The 19,844-nt window shown below is 54.1% G+C and overlaps 6 protein-coding genes across 6 annotated transcripts; 5 read left to right on the top strand and 1 right to left on the bottom strand.

The window, feature by feature from the left end:
- Positions 1-2,957: 2,957 nt before the first annotated feature.
- Positions 2,958-4,766, top strand: MFIFM68171_07066 (Adenine DNA glycosylase; the record flags this gene model as incomplete). The annotated part of the gene is made up of 1 exon (XM_071062486.1): positions 2,958-4,766. The coding sequence occupies one exon, from the start codon at positions 2,958-2,960 to the stop codon at positions 4,764-4,766; it is 1,809 nt and encodes a 602-aa protein (XP_070918587.1).
- A 576-nt stretch (positions 4,767-5,342) lies between these two features.
- AIM24 (Altered inheritance of mitochondria protein 24, mitochondrial) lies at positions 5,343-6,626 on the bottom strand (the record flags this gene model as incomplete). Its single annotated transcript, XM_071062485.1, has 3 exons — positions 5,343-6,212; positions 6,273-6,398; positions 6,450-6,626. 3 exons carry the CDS (start codon positions 6,624-6,626, stop codon positions 5,343-5,345), a joined length of 1,173 nt encoding a protein of 390 aa, XP_070918586.1.
- Positions 6,627-7,035: 409 nt separating this feature from the next.
- On the top strand, positions 7,036-9,308 carry MFIFM68171_07064 (Kinesin-II 95 kDa subunit; the record flags this gene model as incomplete). The annotated part of the gene is made up of 2 exons (XM_071062484.1): positions 7,036-7,246; positions 7,303-9,308. The coding sequence occupies 2 exons, from the start codon at positions 7,036-7,038 to the stop codon at positions 9,306-9,308; spliced, it is 2,217 nt and encodes a 738-aa protein (XP_070918585.1).
- A 952-nt stretch (positions 9,309-10,260) lies between these two features.
- On the top strand, positions 10,261-12,390 carry ATM1 (Iron-sulfur clusters transporter atm1, mitochondrial; the record flags this gene model as incomplete). Its single annotated transcript, XM_071062483.1, has 1 exon — positions 10,261-12,390. One exon carries the CDS (start codon positions 10,261-10,263, stop codon positions 12,388-12,390), a length of 2,130 nt encoding a protein of 709 aa, XP_070918584.1.
- A 1,297-nt stretch (positions 12,391-13,687) lies between these two features.
- Positions 13,688-14,753, top strand: MFIFM68171_07062 (Cutinase-domain-containing protein; the record flags this gene model as incomplete). Its single annotated transcript, XM_071062482.1, has 3 exons — positions 13,688-14,071; positions 14,128-14,307; positions 14,379-14,753. The coding sequence occupies 3 exons, from the start codon at positions 13,688-13,690 to the stop codon at positions 14,751-14,753; spliced, it is 939 nt and encodes a 312-aa protein (XP_070918583.1).
- A 2,941-nt stretch (positions 14,754-17,694) lies between these two features.
- Positions 17,695-18,825, top strand: MFIFM68171_07061 (uncharacterized protein; the record flags this gene model as incomplete). The annotated part of the gene is made up of 1 exon (XM_071062481.1): positions 17,695-18,825. The coding sequence occupies one exon, from the start codon at positions 17,695-17,697 to the stop codon at positions 18,823-18,825; it is 1,131 nt and encodes a 376-aa protein (XP_070918582.1).
- Positions 18,826-19,844: the final 1,019 nt, after the last annotated feature.

The raw sequence follows: 19,844 nt of genomic DNA, 5'->3' as shown, positions 1-19,844 counted from the left end.
CACAGGTGGCCCAAAATTGGGACCTCGCGAAAAGTTGCCATTCGTGCCGCAGAGTACTGCCTACTCGTTTAAACCATGTTTGGTGATTTCTCTGATCATTTCCTAATCAAATCCTGAGCAGTGCCTGACTAGCGCCTGAGCAAGGTGGCTAGGGGTGGTGCGGGTGACTGGGGTTGGTGAGGGCAACTTTAGGGTAAAACAACCGGACTTGACGAATGGGGTGTCCAAAACGGCCCTGGAGTCGGCCTTGTCATGAGTGAAATGATACTGGAAGGTAAGGCCAAGAGTGCTGATATTGAATCACTTGATCCAAGGCATTGGATGTAGTACCGTACCCGAAGACCGAACTGGAGCTGTTACGACAGAGATAGCAAAAGGAAGTGTTCAGGGTAGATTTGTGCCCAATTGCAAAGAAAGTGACCAGGTACTACCCAACCTATCTTTCTAAACTGCCAATTAGTTCACATTGTGGTAGGATCAGTGGGGGTATTCATTCAGCCAGCCACCATCTGAACTGTCACATTGTGCTGCAGCCACCCCAAGCGACTGCAGGGCCTCACACAACCATTCCTCCTCACTGCGGCATCCTGTCTGGCGGCTAACCAAACCGAGCGCTTCAGTGCTTCCCTTTGTGGAGTTAATCCTGCATTGAGGATATTGTGCCGGAAGAGACGGAGGGAGGCTAAGGATACAAAAGGGTGAGGGCGCAGCTCAGCGGCATACCAGACGTGGAATGGACAGTGTATTACATTTTGTAGGCTGTCAGGATAATACTGGATGACTGATTGTCTTAACGTTGCTTAATTATATTTCGTACCTTCTCGACAGGGATTCTATATTAATAAGCGAATTCTAGCATTACTTGTCCCGTATCAATAAGACAGTGGTCTTAAATCTCAACGCCTGGATCTACTTCTTATTGTTTCATGTGAACATTCTAGGTTTTGGATGTTAATGTTGGGATACTTATTTCTCATGAGCGGGTTTGTTTGAAGAAGTAGCCCTAACTGAGACTGCCCTGGGCCCCGAACTGGTATGTATCAAGTGGACAGGAGAACGATCGCGCAGTAGGCAGTAGGACAAATCAGAACTGACCAGAAAATGGGCTCAAGGCACTGCTGCCACAAACACAGAACATCCAGCGGAGGGTAATTACGGTGGCTACCAAGCCAATCCTCCAGCCCTCGTTTTAATTAGGATTTAGAAAGAGGGGCTCCAGAAATGGGACCTTCACGTCCCTATCCATGGCCCCTCTCGACCGATTAGGGGAGGGGAAGCCGAAATCATTCTGGTAAGAGCGTCGCGTAGAATTTTGACAACCCTGTGGTATGGAGAGCGTAGGGTTCCAAGTTAGCCGACGGTGAAGCGAGCCTGATTTGACCAGGCATGATGAAGGCTTTTCTTTCAGCGCATAATTCCCAACTCACCTGCAATATTTCCGTACCAGCAATACACTCATCTTCGGTTTGGATCTTGGGGTGCCGAGATTACCTACCAAGCCTCCATTGCGTAAGACCGCTGACGGTCGATCACCGTTCTTCGAGTTGCTACAACGATGAATCAGGTGTGGCCGGGAGGGTTCTTGAAACAGGGTGTTAGCCAGATAATTGATTAATACCTGACTTGAACATCTTGGATGTTGCGTGAAGCATACTCATTTGCCTCGTGCTAGCCGGGCGATCTGACGACTGGTCCCAGTCCCGCTAGTAGCAGCTACTAAGGTAGTTCCAACCCCGCATTTCAAGACTCGCCATTCACTGAGGTGACCCGACCACGGCACAGCAGCGATTGTGTTGCCTGTACTTCGTACATTAGGTATATTATTCCCCATGATTCCCCAGTCTCCCGCATCCTAATCCCCACCTTTCATTGATTGAATTACGAAATTGCATTGCCCAACGCCATGACAACGGTCACTGCTCTCTTCGTCATCGACATCCAAAATGATCTCGTAACCGACCAAAATACGAGGATCCCCCATGCGGAGCGGATCAGAACGGCCGGCAATAAAATCCTATCCACCGTTCGGGGAATCATAGATGCGCATCAAGCCAGCAAACCTCAGGCTGATCCGCCAGCGATTCTCTTCTTTGTCCAGCACCAGGAGAAACCAGAAGATGGGCCTCTTGTCGTAGGTAGTGAGGCATGGAAGCTTGTGTTTGAGCCGCGCACAGATTTTCCCTCAGAGTCCGTGGTTCAAAAGACAACTGGTAAGTGTTGGCCGACAGTTGCCCGGGCATTACATAGCCCTATTTAAGAGCAGACGATGCTTAGTCAATTCTAGGTGACACATTCGAATCCAATCCGGAACTTGCCTCGTTTCTCGGGGACTTAGGCGTACAAGAGATCATTGCCTTCGGAGTCCAGAGCGAATGTTGTGTCGAATCCACCTGCAACGGCGCCCTCGAGGCGGGGTTCAGGGTGACGCTATTATCAGGAGCCCATTCAACATACGGCACAGCGGAAAAAACGGCCGAAGAAATTGAAAGCGAGGTGGAAGCGCGGCTGGAGTCTAAAGGAGCCAAGATTGTAAGGTGGGAGGCGGCAATTGCTGGGTGGGAGAGAAACGGAACGATGTCTTGCGATGAGCTAGGACGCCTCTGATGATCAGTTTGTGGTGAGATCACTACTGTGGCTATTCTAAGAGTTTCCAACATACACACGCTTTCAATCCTACTGCTGAAATGAGGTATTCTTTCCAATTGGTATAGTGGCTGAGTGTTTGTACGTTCCGGCTATCCTATGGAGCTACCCTGAACGTGTACTTGCTGATGGTGGCCTCTGCAACGTTGTTGTTGTGTTGGGGGATGTGCACCTCGCTGGTAAGGGTTAGGGTTTGCTATCATCTGACGTGTCTAAATTTCCTGGCCGACCCAACGCGGTTTTGGCAAGCGTAGAGCAACGCGTCAAGTCTCAACCGAGGAAGAAGATTGTGAGGCGTGTCAAACAGGAGATCGATGATGACTGTCCGGAGAAGTACTAGAACCGCCTCTAAACAAGCCGCTTCCAAGCTGCGGCAGAATGGCGTGTCCGACGAAGTCGGCTCTCAGCCGGGAGACGGTGCGGTCTCCAACGTCGAATCGGATTCCGACGATATCGACAATAGGCCAGTCAAGCGATGCAGAACAACGGCCCAACCCAAATCCAAATCCAACTCCAAGAAGGAAAGCCGTCAATTTCTACAGGCTCTCTTCGCTCCAATATTATCTGACGAAAACACCTCCGTCACCTGCCTCTTCCCCGCCCGGTCTCACCCCGTAACCTACCATCGGCCCCTCCTACTCTCCTCCCCATCAGCCCGCCAATCCCTCCTCGCCTGGTTCGACAAGATCCACAGCACCCGCAACATGCCGTGGCGCAAGCCCTGGATCAACCCCTCGGAGTACGCCTCCAGCCCTTCGGATCTACGGGTCGTCCTGGCCCAACGAGCATACGAAGTCTGGATCTCCGAGATCATGCTCCAGCAAACCCGCGTGGCCGTCGTCATTGACTACTGGACCCGCTGGATGGCCCGGTGGCCTACCATTTCCGACCTGGCTGCTGCGAAGCAGGACGAGGTGCTGGCCATGTGGCAGGGGCTCGGGTATTACTCGCGCGCGAGACGGATTCACGAGACGGCGGGGATGGTATGTGCTGATCCTGAGATGAGCGGCTTGCTTCCAAAGGATGTGGAAGTGTTGCACAGGAAGATACCGGGGGTGGGAAGGTACACGGCCGGCGCGATCGCAGCTATTGTTTTCGGGTTGCCGGAGGCGTTGGTGGATGGGAACGTGTTGAGAGTGCTGAGCCGGCAACTGGGGGTGCTGGGCGACATTAAGAGCGATAGGAAGGTGATCGAGGTGCTGTGGGAGGCGGCCGGGGAGTTGGTGAAGGCTGTGGCGAGGGATGGGGATGGGGAGGAGGTGAGCGACCGGCCCGGCAAGTGGGGCCAGGCCTTGATGGAGCTGGGGAGCACGGTTTGTACGCCAAAGCCAAACTGCGGGAAATGTCCAGTTTCCGAGACCTGCCGGGCCTATGCTGAGGGTTTGGCGTTAGCAGAAAGCCGGAAAACGCAGGCGCTACAAGACATTGAAGACATCTGCGGTCTCTGCGCACCATTCAAGGAGGCAGTCGAGTATGAAGCGGAGGAAGAGGCGGCAGAGGCTAGGACAAAGACAAACCGCAAACAAGGCACTTTATCATCGTTCTTCTCACCCACACATACAACCACACCTCGGATCAAAGGTACAGCAACACCCGACGCCCGCGCGCTCGAAGTCATCGTCAGCCACGCCAAGAAGTTTCCTCTCAAGATACCCAGAAAGAAGATCCGCGAGGAAGAAACCCTTGTCTGTGCCATCCGCCGCGCCTCGGACAACCAATATTTGATCCACAGACGGCCGGATAAGGGGCTTCTGGCAGGGTTGTGGGAGTTTCCAAGTCATACTCTACCAGATTCGAATGACGGCACAGCTAAGAACAGGGAAATTAAAGCTATGTCGTACGTTTCACATCTGGTTGAAGCAACGAAAGCCAGCGGAGCAAAGATCTTGGGACAACCTGTTTTGAGGCATTGGGGGGAGATTGGAACTGTGCCCTGGCAGTTTTCGCATTTGAGACTCACTATGTATGTCCATCTCTTCGAGTTGATTGATGATAATGGTTCAGAAGCAGCCGCGAAGGTGGACTCTCGGCGAAGATGGGCTTCAAGCGAGGATATTGACGTGGAATCCATGGGAACCGGCATGAAGAAGTGTTGGTCTCTTGTTAAGGAGAAGGTACGATAGCGAAAGAGCGCCACTTATGCAACAATATCTCTCCACAACCAATGCACAGACACAGAGTGTTCTCGCATGACGAGCGTAGAAGCATTGAGGATCCATTGGATTATTCTATATATTCACGAAACTGAAGAGTATTTCCGGCGGTGACCCCTCACGTTGCTGACACCGGCCACGATCCCGACATCCCCCAACACCAATCAGGCTAGAATAACATTCAAGACCGGGCCCTGTGCATTATCTATGCGCGTATTCCTGCGAAAACCACCATCTTACGGTCTTCGACACATAACCTTGTCATCCGCCTTTGTTTGCTGCCCGCTGCCTCAAAGTTCGGGACTAATCCTTGGTCTTGGGCAAAAACTTGAGCTCCAGCAACGTTGAGGTCGGCCGTCTCTCGTATCTTTGACGGATGGGAACTCCGCATCGTGTCTTGGCTCGAGAGAGCCTGAAGCCCACATTTCGCAGGAACCTGGACCGTAGATTGCTACGGTGTTCAGTTTCGAATAGTATGATGCTCTTCTTGTTATACAGAGGAGAAATACACACGGCTTCATTCATCGCCGCCCGTTCTTCTTGGGATCACCGGACAAAGTCATTCAAGTCCTTTGCGTCCTCAAAGCTCACCTTGCCATCCTTACCAACGCTGGCGACGTGGATAGCCACAGGCTTGTCCTCAGCCTTCTCCTCTATGACTTTTGGCTTGGTCGCCAGCTCCACCGCGGCGGGTACAACTCCTGCCTCAGCATCCGCAATCTCGTTGACGTCCTCCCTGCTCAGGACATCGCGTACTCGCACGCCGCGGCTCGACATTAGGATGGTCATGGGCCCGTGAAATTGTAGGAATAGTCGGTCTCCCCAAATTGTCCTCCTCGTAGCCGTGCGCAACCCGAAGAGTAACCGCGCGATGGCCTTGTATGTGCCCGTGTCCCGCATAGCATTCCAGAATCTAGCCGCTCGCTCCGGCACAAGCCTGCCTGCCGCCGCAGTAATTGAGCTCGGGATTGATGGGATCTGCAAGCTTAGCTTCGAACTCCTGAACCGGAATGGCAGAGGCGGGTTCTTAGTGACTGAGTACGCAACCACGTGCGATGGGTGAAGCACAATCTCCTCGTCTTCCCTCAGCGTCAGCTCGTAGACCTGTCCCGGTGCGGAAAGCGCCACCAATCCACGACCGGTAAGATGCGTGTTGCCCCAGTGGGCGAGCGAGAGTCCTTGCTGGATGCGGGGGGATGGTGTCAGCGTGTGGCCTGTCCATGCGAGGAGCGCGTTGCGCTGGGCCACCATCCAATCGGTTGTGCCATCGAGATGTAGGACGGAAAAGGTTGTGTTTGGGGATTTTGTCCCTATGAGGGCCGTTATGGGCGTTGTGGAGGAGACACGCTGGTAGAGGAACGGGATGCCCAGGAACGCACGCCGTAGCGGGGAGAGGATAGAGAGTGTAGATTGAGCCTGGCAAGGTCAATCGTCAGTGAAGAATTTGGAAAAGCTTGCAAGCAGACGGCGGCCTACATTTTCCACCTTGCCGGCGACTGAGACAAGGGTGCCTCGTCTTGTGTAGAGGCGCTGTGATGCAGACAGTGTGACGGAGAGGAGAGAGTATGGAGACCCTAGAACTTCAAAACGAGCGTCTTTGCGCTATTAGCGACCGGTTTACCTTAATATAGGCTTCCAATGCCCACCCGCTACATCCCTCGATCCTCCAGTGTAAGCCCCGAAGGCGTCGGCAGCGGGCCGGGAGTCGGTGGTGGGGGATGCGCTAATCTGAATCGCTCTGCATTGCCAGCATACAAAGCCCGGTCGCGAGGCCGATATCGTTAATGCCGTTGGCCGCACTCTCCTCAAGAGAGGCGTCTGGCGTGGCATGGCTGTGCGGACAACAGGGGCGACGTGGTGGCGACGAGGAAGACGTTGCAAGCTCCGACTTGATGAGGCCGAAACTGCAAGGTTCGCGGATTTCCATGCTCCAGCACTGGACCGGAAAGCTGCTGGAGCGGCTTCATCCGTACAGGGCCGGGCACGGGCCATCTCGGCAGAAAAGCCCCTTGTCGCCTGGCGTGGAGTTGCTGTTGCCCTGGTGATGCATTCGCGGTTCCCACCAAAAACACCCTGATCGATCGGCGGAGCAGGGACCACCACTTCATTTGGTGCAATTTCCCTGAGGTTGCACCACGATCGCGGCGTTTGGCTCTGTAACGCGACACGGTCAATTGGGCATCTTCCCCCATCCGCCTCTCCTCCTCCTCCGCCGCCCACTGACACCAGTTCTTCCGCGATGTCGGTTCGCGTTGTTGCCAGAATCCGGCCTCTGCTTGAAAAAGAGCTAGAAAAGGATGTCATTGTGCATGCAGACCGCGTCAACGATGGGAATCCCTTGACTGTTGTCAAGATCCCAAACCCCAAGAATGAAACCGAGGAGTTCTCGTTTGCCTTCAACAGTGTGTACGACCGGACTACGACCCAAGAGGAGCTGTTCACGGCTGAAGGCAAGCCTCCCATCGACCAGCGCCCGGTCGAACTGGCATGGCTAACACTATAGCAGTGGCCCCGCACGTGAAGGCTCTTTTCCAAGGCTTAGATGTGACAATCTTCGCCTATGGCGTCACGGGTACCGGCAAGACACACACAATGCGCGGCGGGCTCAGGCTCGCCGAGCGTGGGGTGATCCCCAGACTGCTCAGTAATGTCTTCCGGCGGGGGAAGAAGATCATGAAGGACACCAGCGGCGAGACGACGGTCGATGTGGCCCTGTCGTACTACGAGATCTATAACGACAAGGTATACGATCTGCTCGAGCCTCCTGAGAAGCGGACGCCGGCTGGCCTCCCGCTGCGGGAGAAGGACGGCAAGACGATTGTAGTCGGCCTTTCCGAACGCTCATGCGAGGATCTCAAGGACTTTGAGAGGTTATACATCGAGGCCAATAACAACCGTGTCACGGCCGCTACCAAGCTCAATGCTCACAGCAGCAGGAGCCACGCCATTTTGCGGGTCAAGGTGACGCAGACGACCGGAGACATGGTCAAGGAGAGCACCGCATCTGCCATTGACCTGGCCGGGTCGGAAGACAACCGGAGAACGGACAATAGCAAGGAGAGGCTGATTGAATCGGCGGCCATCAACAAGAGCTTATTCGTGCTGAGCCAGTGCATCGACGCCATCTCGCGTGGCGACAAGCGCATCCCGTATCGGGAATCCAAGATGACTCGCATTTTGTCGTTGGGGCAGAACAATGGCATCACCATCATGATCCTGAACCTCGCCCCTCTGCGCAGTTACCACCTTGACACGCTCAGCAGCCTGAACGTTAGTTCCCGGGCGAAGCGCATCGAGGTGCGCGAAATCGAGAATGAGGTCGTCTTCAAACAGCCCCCCCGCACTAATTCTGCGTCTGGAGGAGGCAACATGCAGCGCCAACCCCTCCGGCCGCTGGCGAATGCACACAACATCCACACAGGCACTCTCGCAACCAAGGCGGCTGAGAAGGTCGAAAAACCTGACAAGCCCGTCAAGGCGTTTAGCGTCTACACCGATAGGAAGCCTGCCATCTCGGCCCGCGCCATCGTCCCGGCAGCGGCCAATTCGTCGCAGCTCCGGCAGCCAAACCCACCGCCCAAGAGACCGTCCGAGGCATCTGAGGCGCTCGCATCCCGACCATCTAAGCTCGCTCGGCCGACGCACTCCCTCGCGCGCCCGCCGCAACCTAGCATGTCTTCCCAACAGGTATCTATCTCAGCAGCGCAAATAGAAGCCATGGTTGAGAAGAAGGTCGCCGAGATCCTTGCGTCGCGCGCCGCCGAAGCTGTGCCGACAACGCAGGCCGAGCCGGCACCCGAGCCGGCCGGCCCGACGCAAACTCAGATCAGCGAGGAAGTCAGGCGCCGGCTGGAGGCTCTCGAGCGGCGCATTGATAGCGAGTCGTCGCGGAACGACGACGGGCGGTCGGATGGGTTGCGTTTCCTGCTTCAGGCGCGGCAGGCAAAGGAGTGCGGCGATGACGAGGCGGCACTGCAATTCTATGAGAAAGCGCTGCCGTATTTCCCGGGCCAGGCGAAGTTGCTGGGGAAGATTGAGCGGTTGCGGGTGAAGTTGGGAAAAGCCGATGACGATTTCCGCCAGGACGAGAAGGTTGGGCGCGAATCTAATGCGGAGCGCAAGAAGAGGAAGGAAAACGAAGATGCGGATTATCAGGATGGGACTGAGGCGGATATCGACGATGAGGTTGAGAAGCCGAGTCGTGCGAAGACGTCTAGGAAGAAGACTTCTGGCAAGGTCAGAGCTTTAGAGGAAGAGATGGATAATGTCCCTGCCTCGCCCCGCACGCGGAAGCTGCTGGATATTGTCAATTCCCGTGATTTGACGTTGATCAAGGGGCTACACGGCTTTGGCGCCAAGAAGGCGCAGGATCTGGTCGACCATCTCAATCTCAGGGGGGATGGGGAATCGGCGAGAGTGGCGTCTCTTGCACAGCTGAGGATGCTACCGGGTATGGGCAGTCGAACCGTTGAGAGGGCGTATGAGGGGTTGGCCGTTGGTGCCGCCATGTAAGTTTAATACCAGGGCTCCATGTCTGGATTTTGCATTGGATTGAGCCTGCGGTGTTGCGGTTGGTTTGTTCAGCCTGCATTGCATTGCAAGGAGTTCATAATTTTTTAGAGGGTCACCGGAGTTAGGGTGGTTAGCATTGCTCGTTGGCTGGAATTATTTGTATCATTGTTCTTCGCCGTAGGCGAGCCAGTGGTTGCATAAGATATGCCAGAGTCAAGTTTACAAGGAGTCTCAATAGACCGTGGCCTACTTGCTCTACGTATAGAGTCCAGGTTTAGCTGCTCTTGTGAATGTAGTAAAGAAAAAAGAAGGTAAAGGTAAAGGGGGCAAGAAGGAAGGACATACGAGAGGAGAAGGGTTTTTTTTTTTTTTTTTTTTTTTTTTTTTTTAGAAAAAAAATTTAATAAAAAGAAGAGGAACGAAAGAAAGAAACATCGAAACTTAAAAGAGGTCGTCACCACATAAGACGCGCCCAACAGTCCAAGGTGCTCTTTGCTCTGCACCCTTTCCGAGCGGGACAGTTGAGTGAGCCACTCCCGCCGTGTCGGCCCAGCCACCCCAACAGGGGGCTTAATGTGCGGCTTTTCGTGGCGCACCGGCACATGTGCATTGCATCATTGCACTGTCCCCACCCTCCCGCATTGCCCAGCCTCGATCCCGTCTCGGAGCTTGGCTTTCGCCGGAAAACGATCATTTCCGACAGGAACACCAGTCGCTCAGATCGCCAGCTCCCAACGCCCGTGTCCCCAGCGCGCACAGAGGCAAACATGATACCTTAGACAAACCTACCACTTTCCATTGCGTTCTCCTGCCGGCCCGTCTGCTGTGATCCCCACCGGGCACTTTCCGGAACATACCCAGCCCCGCGCCATTTGTGCCGATTCGACCTCGATATCAAGGCCACCGCCGCTGTCTTCCGCCCGAGGAAAATGTTCCTCTCCTGCTCCTCGAAATGGCTCCAAAACCAGGGATTATGATGGCCACGAGCTTGCACAGGGCCAAGATGGTCCCTCTGTTACGTTCTCGAGGCGCCTGCGCTGCGCGATATCCACAGCCCTGGACGCCCCGACTCGGCGCGCTGAGCCCAAACGCTTCTCCGTCTTCGTTACGCGCCGTCTTCCACACGAGTACCCCGTCCAGATATGGACCGAGGAGTACAAACGTCGAACCGAATCCACCTCCGTCTGCACCGAAACCGGGGCGACCTCCCGCCGTCGATCCCCTCGCGGCCATAGACAAAACGGCCCAAGAGCAGCGCAAGGCTGATTGGGCAATCATGAAAGAGATGTCTCGGTACCTGTGGCCCAAGGACAGCTGGGGAGACAAAATGCGAGTAGTTCTGGCAGTGGGTTTGCTCGTTGGCGCCAAGGTGCTTAATGTACAAGTGCCCTTCTACTTCCGCGAAATTGTCGACTCGCTAAACATCGACTTTGCGGCATCGGGCGGCACCGTAGCTACGGTTGCCGGCGCCATGATCCTCGCATACGGCGGCGCAAGGATAGGCGCTGTCGTGTCGCAAGAGCTACGCAATGCCGTCTTTTCCTCAGTCGCGCAAAAGGCGATCCGGCGGGTGGCCAAGAAGACGTTTGGCCATCTGCTAAACCTCGATCTCAGTTTTCACCTAACCAAGCAGACGGGCGGCTTAACACGTGCTATTGACCGTGGTACCAAGGGCATCAGCTTCTTGTTGACGAGCATGGTGTTTCACATTGTGCCGACCGCGCTAGAGATCACCATGGTGTGTGGCATCCTGACCTACAACTTTGGCTGGGAGTTCGCCGCCATCACGGCCGTCACCATGACTGCCTACACGGCATTCACCATTCTGACGACTGCGTGGCGGACAAAGTTCCGGCGGCAGGCCAACGCGGCCGATAATAGGGCGTCCACTGTGGCTGTGGACTCGTTGATCAACTACGAGGCTGTCAAGTATTTTAACAACGAAAAGTACGAAATCGGCCGCTACGACAAGGCGCTGCAGCAGTACGAGAAGAGCTCCATCAAGGTGGCCACATCCCTGGCCTTCCTCAACAGCGGGCAAAACATCATCTTCTCCTCTGCCCTCACTATCATGATGTGGCTCGGCGCCAAGGGTATCGTAGCCGGATCTCTTTCTGTCGGCGACCTGGTGCTTATTAACCAGCTCGTCTTTCAACTCTCCGTCCCCCTCAACTTCCTCGGCTCCGTATACCGTGAGCTGCGTCAGTCGCTCCTTGACATGGAGACGCTCTTCAACCTCCAAAAGGTCAACGTCTCGATCAAGGAAAGGCCCGGAGCAAAAACCCTCACGCTCCCCAAAGGCGGCGAGATCCGCTTCGACAACGTCACTTTTGGCTACTATCCCGACCGGCCCATCCTTCGCAACTTGACCTTGACCATCCCGGCCGGCAAAAAAGTTGCTGTAGTCGGCCCGTCGGGTTGCGGCAAATCCACCCTCTTGCGTCTTCTATTCCGCTCGTATGAGCCGCAATCCGGACGCATTTTCATCGACGACAACGACATCCGCGATGTCACGCTTGAATCGCTCCGCAAGTCGATCGGCGTCGTCCCGCAGGACACGCCGCTCTTCAACGACACGGTCGAGCTGAACATCCGCTATGGCAACCTAGATGCTCCCCTCGAAGAAGTCTATGCGGCTGCCCGCCGTGCCCACATTCACGATAAAATCGAGAGCTGGCCGCACGGGTACCAGACTAAAGTCGGCGAAAGAGGGTTGATGATTTCGGGGGGCGAGAAGCAGCGGCTGGCGGTTTCGAGGTTGATCCTCAAGGACCCGCCGCTGTTGTTCTTCGACGAGGCGACGAGTGCACTGGATACCCATACCGAGCAGGCGCTGATGGCGAATATCAATGAGGTGCTTCGGGAGAAGGCAAGGACCAGTGTGTTTGTGGCGCATCGGCTAAGGACGATTTATGATGCGGATTTGATCATTGTGCTGAAGGAGGGGAGAGTGGTGGAGATGGGGAGTCACAGGAGTTTGATGGAGGGGAATGGCCTTTACGCGGAGCTTTGGATGGCACAGGAGATGGGTATGGTGGAAGACAAAGCGGAGAAAACGGAGAAAACGGAGAAAACTGCCTAGTGACTTTGGTCTGGCTTGGTCCGAGGTCGGTCGACCCTACATAGAAGCCAAGATAGTAGCCGGGTTTAAAGTGGATAGATTTTGCGGTCCGAATTATCCAAGTATGTAGCGATTGTAAGAATAGAGAGCGCTGAGATCGAGTTGAGATCGTCTATAGGACGAGGCCCTCGGTGTTAGGGAGCAGGACACCGGCGCAAGGGGTGCCATCCATAGAAACATCCGTAGAGATGCTTCCGGACCCGAGCATCCACAGTTGCGCGAGGTGCAGCGGACACGATGTAATCAGGCGGCTTCCACGGTAATTCCGTGCTATTTCTATGGACGGGCATATTTCAGCAGAAACAAACCCATGTCGATTTCGCGCGATGGAGCGTTCGGAGATGTATGCGGCTACACAACCCCTTTCGAACCTCGGAGCTACATCCGAGCCCTGAAACGAGTCGGCGGGGCCGCCGTGTGGCAACCGCCGGATGGCATGCGGTGCCGGGAACCGGGGTTCTGAATTCAGGCTAAAGGTTAAATTCGAAGCGTCGGTTTTCACCTGACCCTTTACCTTTCCTTTATTCCAACGCATCCCCCCATCCTCTTCTAGAACAGAGCACCAAACCGGGTACTGGGACTAAGGGGTATTGCATGAAATTGGAAAGCGGACCTTTGGCATGCACCGTCATCATGCAGTCTCTCCAGATTCCGGGAATACGCCTGTGCAAATGGAAGTACCTCCACAATCCCCAGCGCGGGTATTATCGAGAATGTAACCCCACGAATAACCTCAGAGCTCGCCTTGTACCAAATAACAGGATTAGGCCAGACTGCCAGCACGAGATCGAACGTTCTCGTCGTCCACTAAGCCCCACAGGTGCCACCGCCTTCATCCTCCCCGCCCGGACAAAGATCGGCTGGGCATGGTATGGAATCAGAGGCCCGCTTGTTGTCATGTTGCTTTCATAGAGGTTAAGAAAGCATCACAGCCGGACGCAACGCATAGGACCTAGGACTCAGCCTTGCTAGCTCGGCGGGGAAGCGGAATGCAACCCCTGAGCTTGCGGCTGTACGCCGTGGTAGCAGCTAGTCATGGGGAGCATCCCATCTCCTGGAGAAGCCGCGGATCGTCAATGCTTGTTCGCACAAGGGTCTGGATTATGTGGATCATTGTTGCCGAGTTCAGCTACATAAATATCTTAAGCCGTCCCCCTTTGCATCCTGGGGCCACCCTAGTCCAGCACCCATCTGCAGATAAATCCGAGTCCTATTCAGTGGCCAAGCCTCCCAGTCCAGCTATCAACAGACCGTCAACATGTGGCCTACTCCTAGAGTTGCTTTTCTCCTTCTCTGGGCGCACTCATTGCTCGTCAGCGGCTCTCCCGTCGGCGCGGACGGCGTTGAGGAGGCAGTGCTTGCGAAGCGTCAGTGTCCCGAGATTCATATCTTTGGTGCCCGTGAGACTACAGTTCCTCCGGGATACGGCACGGCTGGCCAGGTGGTCAACTTGATCAGGGGTGCCTACCCAGGCGCCACCTCCGAGGCCATTAACTATCCGGCATGCGGCGGGCAGGCTAGCTGCGGCGGGGTGCAATACGGTGACTCTGCGAGGCAGGGTACTAGCGCCGTCGCATCGGCCGTCAACAGCTTTCACCAGCGGTGCCCTAATACCCAGATTGTATTAGTTGGGTACTCTCAGGTATCCCAGCATCTCTGTTTCTTCAGAAGTTGATAGCGGGACTAACCACCGCACAGGGCGGTCAAATCATGGATAATGCCGTGTGCGGAGGCCCCGATACTGGCTCTGGCATCACCACCACCACACCACCCATCTCAGCTAGCGCTCTGAACCAGGTCAAGGCCGTCATCCTGATGGGTTCACCTCGCTATGTTGCAGGTCTTTCTTACAACGTCGGAACCTGCTCAGCCCAAGGTGTAAGTTCCCGGGTTCCTGGCCACCTCTCCTGTCATTTGATGCGCAAACCGCTAAAACCAACACTTCCCAGTTCGCCGCCCGGCCACGTGGGTATGTCTGCGGCTCCAACTCGGCCAGTAAGATCCAGAACTACTGCGACAGTGTCGACCCTTACTGCTGCACTGGCAACGACCAGCAGGCACACCAGAACTATGGCAATAAGTACGGCCAGCAGGCACTCAACTTCGTCCGGAGCAGGCTTAGCCAGTCTGGCGGTGGCGGCACCAACCCTCCCGACACCACGACTCCTACCAACCCCGGCCCTACCAATGGCGGTGGTGACAATGGTGGCAACTGCGCAGCCCTTTGGGCCCAGTGCGGCGGCATGAACTGGAACGGCCCGACGTGCTGCAGCCAGGGAACATGCAGGGCCGCGAACCAATGGTATTCGCAGTGTCTCAACTAAAAGGGGGAGTAATCAAGGGACATGGTGAGCATGAGGAAGTGATAAGCCAAGCGAGAGGTGTACGGAACGCAGCGGAGAATATTCGTGTACATACTAGCTTCGCTTTTCTGGCTCAAGTAAATACACTCCGGTACATACTTTATTATGACTGTGTCCATAATGCACTGGTGTGAGATCCAGAGCACTGGATGCCTACGCTTCTAATTCCAACCATGAGAGCTGCGGTGGAGATTGGACTTACGAACTTCGGTCACCGAGGACTGAACAGCATCTTGGAGGGCGGCGGTTGTTTGTCATGGCCCCTTGTATTCTGCCCACTTCCTCATAGAGCTATCCGTGCCGCTACAGGGAGATAGTACACATTCAAGAATTGGGGTTGAATTACTAGCAGGTCTCGATAAGACGAGTCCACGCTCTCTGTGCGGCAAATTGTTCAACACTCCGCGCTTGTTCGGCATGGGTCATAAGGCTTCCAAAGACGCCGTCCAAGTTGCTCATTTAAGGCTCTTGCTTCCCAGCAAGAAGCAGCGAGCAGCCTCTGCTATCCACAGACCCTCAAACGTCGTGCAGCAATAGTTGCTAATCCATCAAACACAGCTAACTGCAGCAAGATGTCCGAAGAAATACTCATAGTGCGCCTTACGGTGCGGGACTGAGACGAAAACTGGATGGATGTGGCCGGGCAAGCAAAACATGCTATGCAGTGCCACAAGCGGCCACCGTCTGAACATTCTGTGTTCTGTGCGCTGGCCTCTTCGAGAATTCCAGTCTTCGGGCTGGGATTTATCCCCATGGGCAATGAGTGGATACAGCTTGACCCGGCCCAGACTGCTACCCTCAGCTCAGCTGTAAAGACTCGGAATTCGTCGGCAACGTTCGGGAAGCTCGGTTCCACCGCTATTCAGACCTTCCACCTGAAATCCGGCACAAAATACTCTTGGACTCGGTAAAGCCAGTGTCGTTCGCTGCCCAGGGGTGGAGGTCTCCGTTTGTTGCAAAAGCGGAACCGCAATTGCAGGGCAGCAATTGCACCTTAAGTGTCACACCGTTTATCCGCCCGTGAATTACGGTAGTGGGGAAGATTCGTCCCAGCTGTTGGCGCTCCTGGGATGATATCCCACTGTACCTCGTGAACTGCGAATCACCGTCTCTCGCAATCTTGTATTTTGGACGGCCCCGCAAATAACGTTATTTCTTCCCAATCAATCTTTTCAAACGCCCTCCCCACTACAGCTTACGAGTTAGAAGTTTACCGCGCTGGGCGACGCGCCGGATGGCATGCCGACACCGGGGACGTTAGATTTAAGGTATCGGGTTGGGGTTCTTCGGTAGCACGGCCACATGGAGAATCCTCAGCAGGTTCCGATCGGTAAGCGTGGTGTGGCTGAGACAGATGGAGTGCTCGAGTGACTACCTCCACAGCAGCACGAGCCGGCACGTCATGAGGCTTCTGCAGGAGTATATTCTACACCTCGAGCACTTGGCCATCGCCCAAATGCAACCTGACGACTGCCTAACATATAGTCTAACCCGGACCGGTAACATCCGGTACGGCCCCGCCTATCAAGATCTCTATGAGACGCAACTGCTTGACTTTTTTGACGCCCTGGAGGTTGCGGGTGTGGATGGAGGACGTCCCTTCCCAAACCTCAAGACACTACGCCTTGTGAACATGGGCCAGTTCTTCTCTGATGTTTGTCCGCTAATTGAGCGGAATCGGCGTTGCAGTCTCTCCCGCTACCTGCCTGTTGACAAAGCAAAGCGGCCCACGCTTCGCCAAAAGAAACCATGGTGGACCGAGATGACGCCGTTAGATTGTTCTGAATCAACCATTTCCTTTGAACGACTTCTTTTAAGATCGAGTATTGTTTATGTGACATCTTCGAGACCTCAGCGTGGCAGAGACCAAAACATTTGGCAAGGCGGGAATTGGCTTGTCACCCGTCCCATTTCTCGACATGCCGGAATCTTCAATTGAATGCTCAATCCAAGCCCTTTGCTTTCCTTCCCTTTCCTTCCCTTTCCTTCCCTTTCCTTCCCTTTCCTTCCCTTTCCTTCCCTTTCCTTCCCTTTCCTTCCCTTTCCTTCCATTCCCTTCGCATGGCGCGCTAGCCGCCTGGTCCGCTCCACTGATTCCCGTGTTAGATGGGTCACCAAAGTTCACCGGACTACCGAGACCGTATCACCATATCCAGCTCTTTGAATCGCATGTTGGAGCCAAAAATGGTTGTCATAAACATGATTATATTAGCCGAGGCGAACCAAACTTTTACTATTAGTAGCGAGTTTAATAATTGCGCTGATTATGGACCCACCGCACTTCAGGTTTCGATCAAGGTCCTCGCCATGACTGGGTGCGCTCTGCATCCTGTAATCTGAATGAAGCCAGCCTACGTCGATGAATATTCTGGGGGGGATAGATTTCTTTGGCCCTAATGGCGGCTGGCCAAAGGATTAACGCGTCTCCCAAGGCGGTCCGTGGAAAGGTGGAGATTCGAGGGTTGGCCGTGTCGTGTCCTACTACAGAATTCAGGCAGAAAGTTGTATGCCCAAAATGGAGCAGCAAGAACCCTTCCGGCTGCCGCCCAAACCCAATTCTTGTTCTTGAAAAGTGCGCTGACTGATGATGGAATGACCGATTTGTTTCAACCCAACTCTATTGAGCTGGCGAACGCCTGTCGTCGGAGTATTCTTTCTTTGTCTCGCTGTCTGCCCCCTGAGAAGCCGGTTTGGTGCGCCGTTTCCCGACTTTGAGGCGGACAGTCCGGCTGTTGTTTCAACTTTCAAGCGGCTGGTGGGGTATTTAAGTACCTGTAATCACTACAATAAGCTGCCCCTTATTCCTCAGCTAGATTATGGTCTTGCAGCAACGAACAACTTAACTATTGATCATTTCTATAATCGCCATACTGTTATCGGTCGGCTAAGGCACACGGTCGTGATGTTGGCTAACACTCCCCCGTCGTCTGGTGATGTAACCGAGAAACACCGATACGACGAAGAAAGCGTCCGAAACTTGATCGACAAGTTGAACGGCTCTTGTCTTCACATGGGCGAAGAGTACGAGGTTTCTTTGATTCATCAGGGCCCGAGTGGAAGCAGAGTATGGGCGGTTGGAGATGATCTCATTCTCAAAAGACTACCTCCAAAGCAGTCCCGAACAAACTCCTCTGCGATCGACGCACAGAAGTTGATTACCAGTCATCCGGATCTCCATATACCGGTTCCTAAGGTGCTATATGCCGCCGTCCATGATGACGGTGGTGCGGACATTGTGATGAAACGCCTCGCCGGTGTTCCGCTAGCCACCATCTGGGACAGACTCTCCCGGTGGGACAAGTATTCCATCGCCAAAGAGGTGGGTGGTTTCGTTGCCGAGTGGCGTCGCATTTTACCTCCTGCCGACGGCGTGGGGTTTGTCCGTGGGCAAAGCCCTCCTGAGCTTCCACCACTCCTTCTCAGTACTGGGGTACCCGCGGTGTCGGGTAGCGGCTATACGGCAATATATGACCTGTTCTGTACGCGTCGCCCCGACGAAGATGACGTGGACGACTTAGAGCTGCTCATGGAATCAATGCCGGATTTTGGCACTTGTGTGTTTACTCATAATAACCTTTGTGTCGATAATATCCTGGTACGTAACAAAAGCGTGTCTGGAATTCTGGGCTTCAACCACGCCTGGTATTGGCCTGAGTGGTTCGAGATAGTCTCGCTTGAGACTTACGCCAGCCCTAACCAGAAGGTTGACCAGGAGTGGAAGGAGTTTCTTCTATTGCATATGCCTCATGAGCAAAATCCAACTCTGGTTACTTCATGGTACTCTTTTTGGAAACAGCTCCGACTGCCCAAGGAGCAGCGGGAGAAACCAGTGGTCGACATCTTGCGGAAGCTCCTCAAGTCCATGCAGATCGAAGACATAAAGTATGACTATATGTATGCTCAGGAGCATTTCCCAGACGAAGACATCGCCGACGAGAAGTACTATTCTGATGGACCTTGTGCCGAGGAGCACTCTTCGGACAAGATGAGTATTGACCAGGAAGTTCCGAACAAGATGGATACTGAGGAGTAGTCGCTGGAAGAAAGGGATTCAGAAACAGGCCATGGATGGATGGAAATTAGTGAACGGTTGCTGCTGAGTACTGCTGAAATAATCCCAAAATAATTACTCTCCAATATTATTGAACGTCTGTGCCACCTTATTTTGCTCTAATCACTGTGATTCTAGTTTCAAGCATATCTTGGATAACCTTGCACTGTGGTCTTTTCAACGTCCCCTGAATATCTTTGAGTAGCTACGCTGCCGCTTTATTCCTTCTACAATGGGATATGCGACGTTAGATAGGCGGGCAAGAAGATGGTTGTTATATACATGATATACACGGGGGAGCAGAAAGCCGAAGCTACCACCTCCGATTTAGTACAATACTAGTACGTACGTCTGTTGGTAGACTTCGAGCAGCACCACATCCGGTACGGAACCCCCGGCTGGAGGATAGCCCTGTATCTCGGGGGCATGACAGCGGAGGGCAGTGTAGACGGGAACCGGTGCACAGGGACGTACTTATCAAACAGCTGTCTCTACGACCGGAGGGCTACTGTAGGCATATCAAACTAGCCTCTAGGCTCTAGAAATAGGGCATCGTCATTCAGGAACCGTCAACCGCTACTCAGGTTACCGTTGCCAAACTTAACGAGACCAACGGACCTTTTTTTGTGTGAGAGGAGCCGACGGCCATCCCACATTAAAGCCAAAGACAGCAGCGGAAATTCTACCTCGGAATTTACGGATTTTGGAACCACGCATGGTAAAAGATGGAGAGTCGCCCGAAGGCAAAGACTTGGAACGACCATCCATATCTGACAGTACGAGAAGCCGGAGGCTGGACTGACCTCAAACCCTAACAAAAGAGCCAGAACAAAAACAGGGCACTGATATAAGCCTAGTGATCAATTAGGGTTTTCCCCGTCAGCAACAATCTCGGTAGTCAAACTGATGGAGGATCTATCACGCCCAGGGCCAAACGAAATGATCCCCCCACAACCTGGCGAGATAAGTAGCCGTACATGCCTGAATCTGGCCAACCACGC

Source organism: Madurella fahalii, assembly GCF_045866475.1.
Source record: "Madurella fahalii IFM 68171 DNA, scaffold_4, whole genome shotgun sequence".
Lineage (NCBI taxonomy): Eukaryota > Fungi > Ascomycota > Sordariomycetes > Sordariales > Madurella > Madurella fahalii.
The sequence above is the reverse complement of the archived record's forward strand: the minus strand, read 5'-3'. Positions and strand labels throughout refer to the sequence as shown.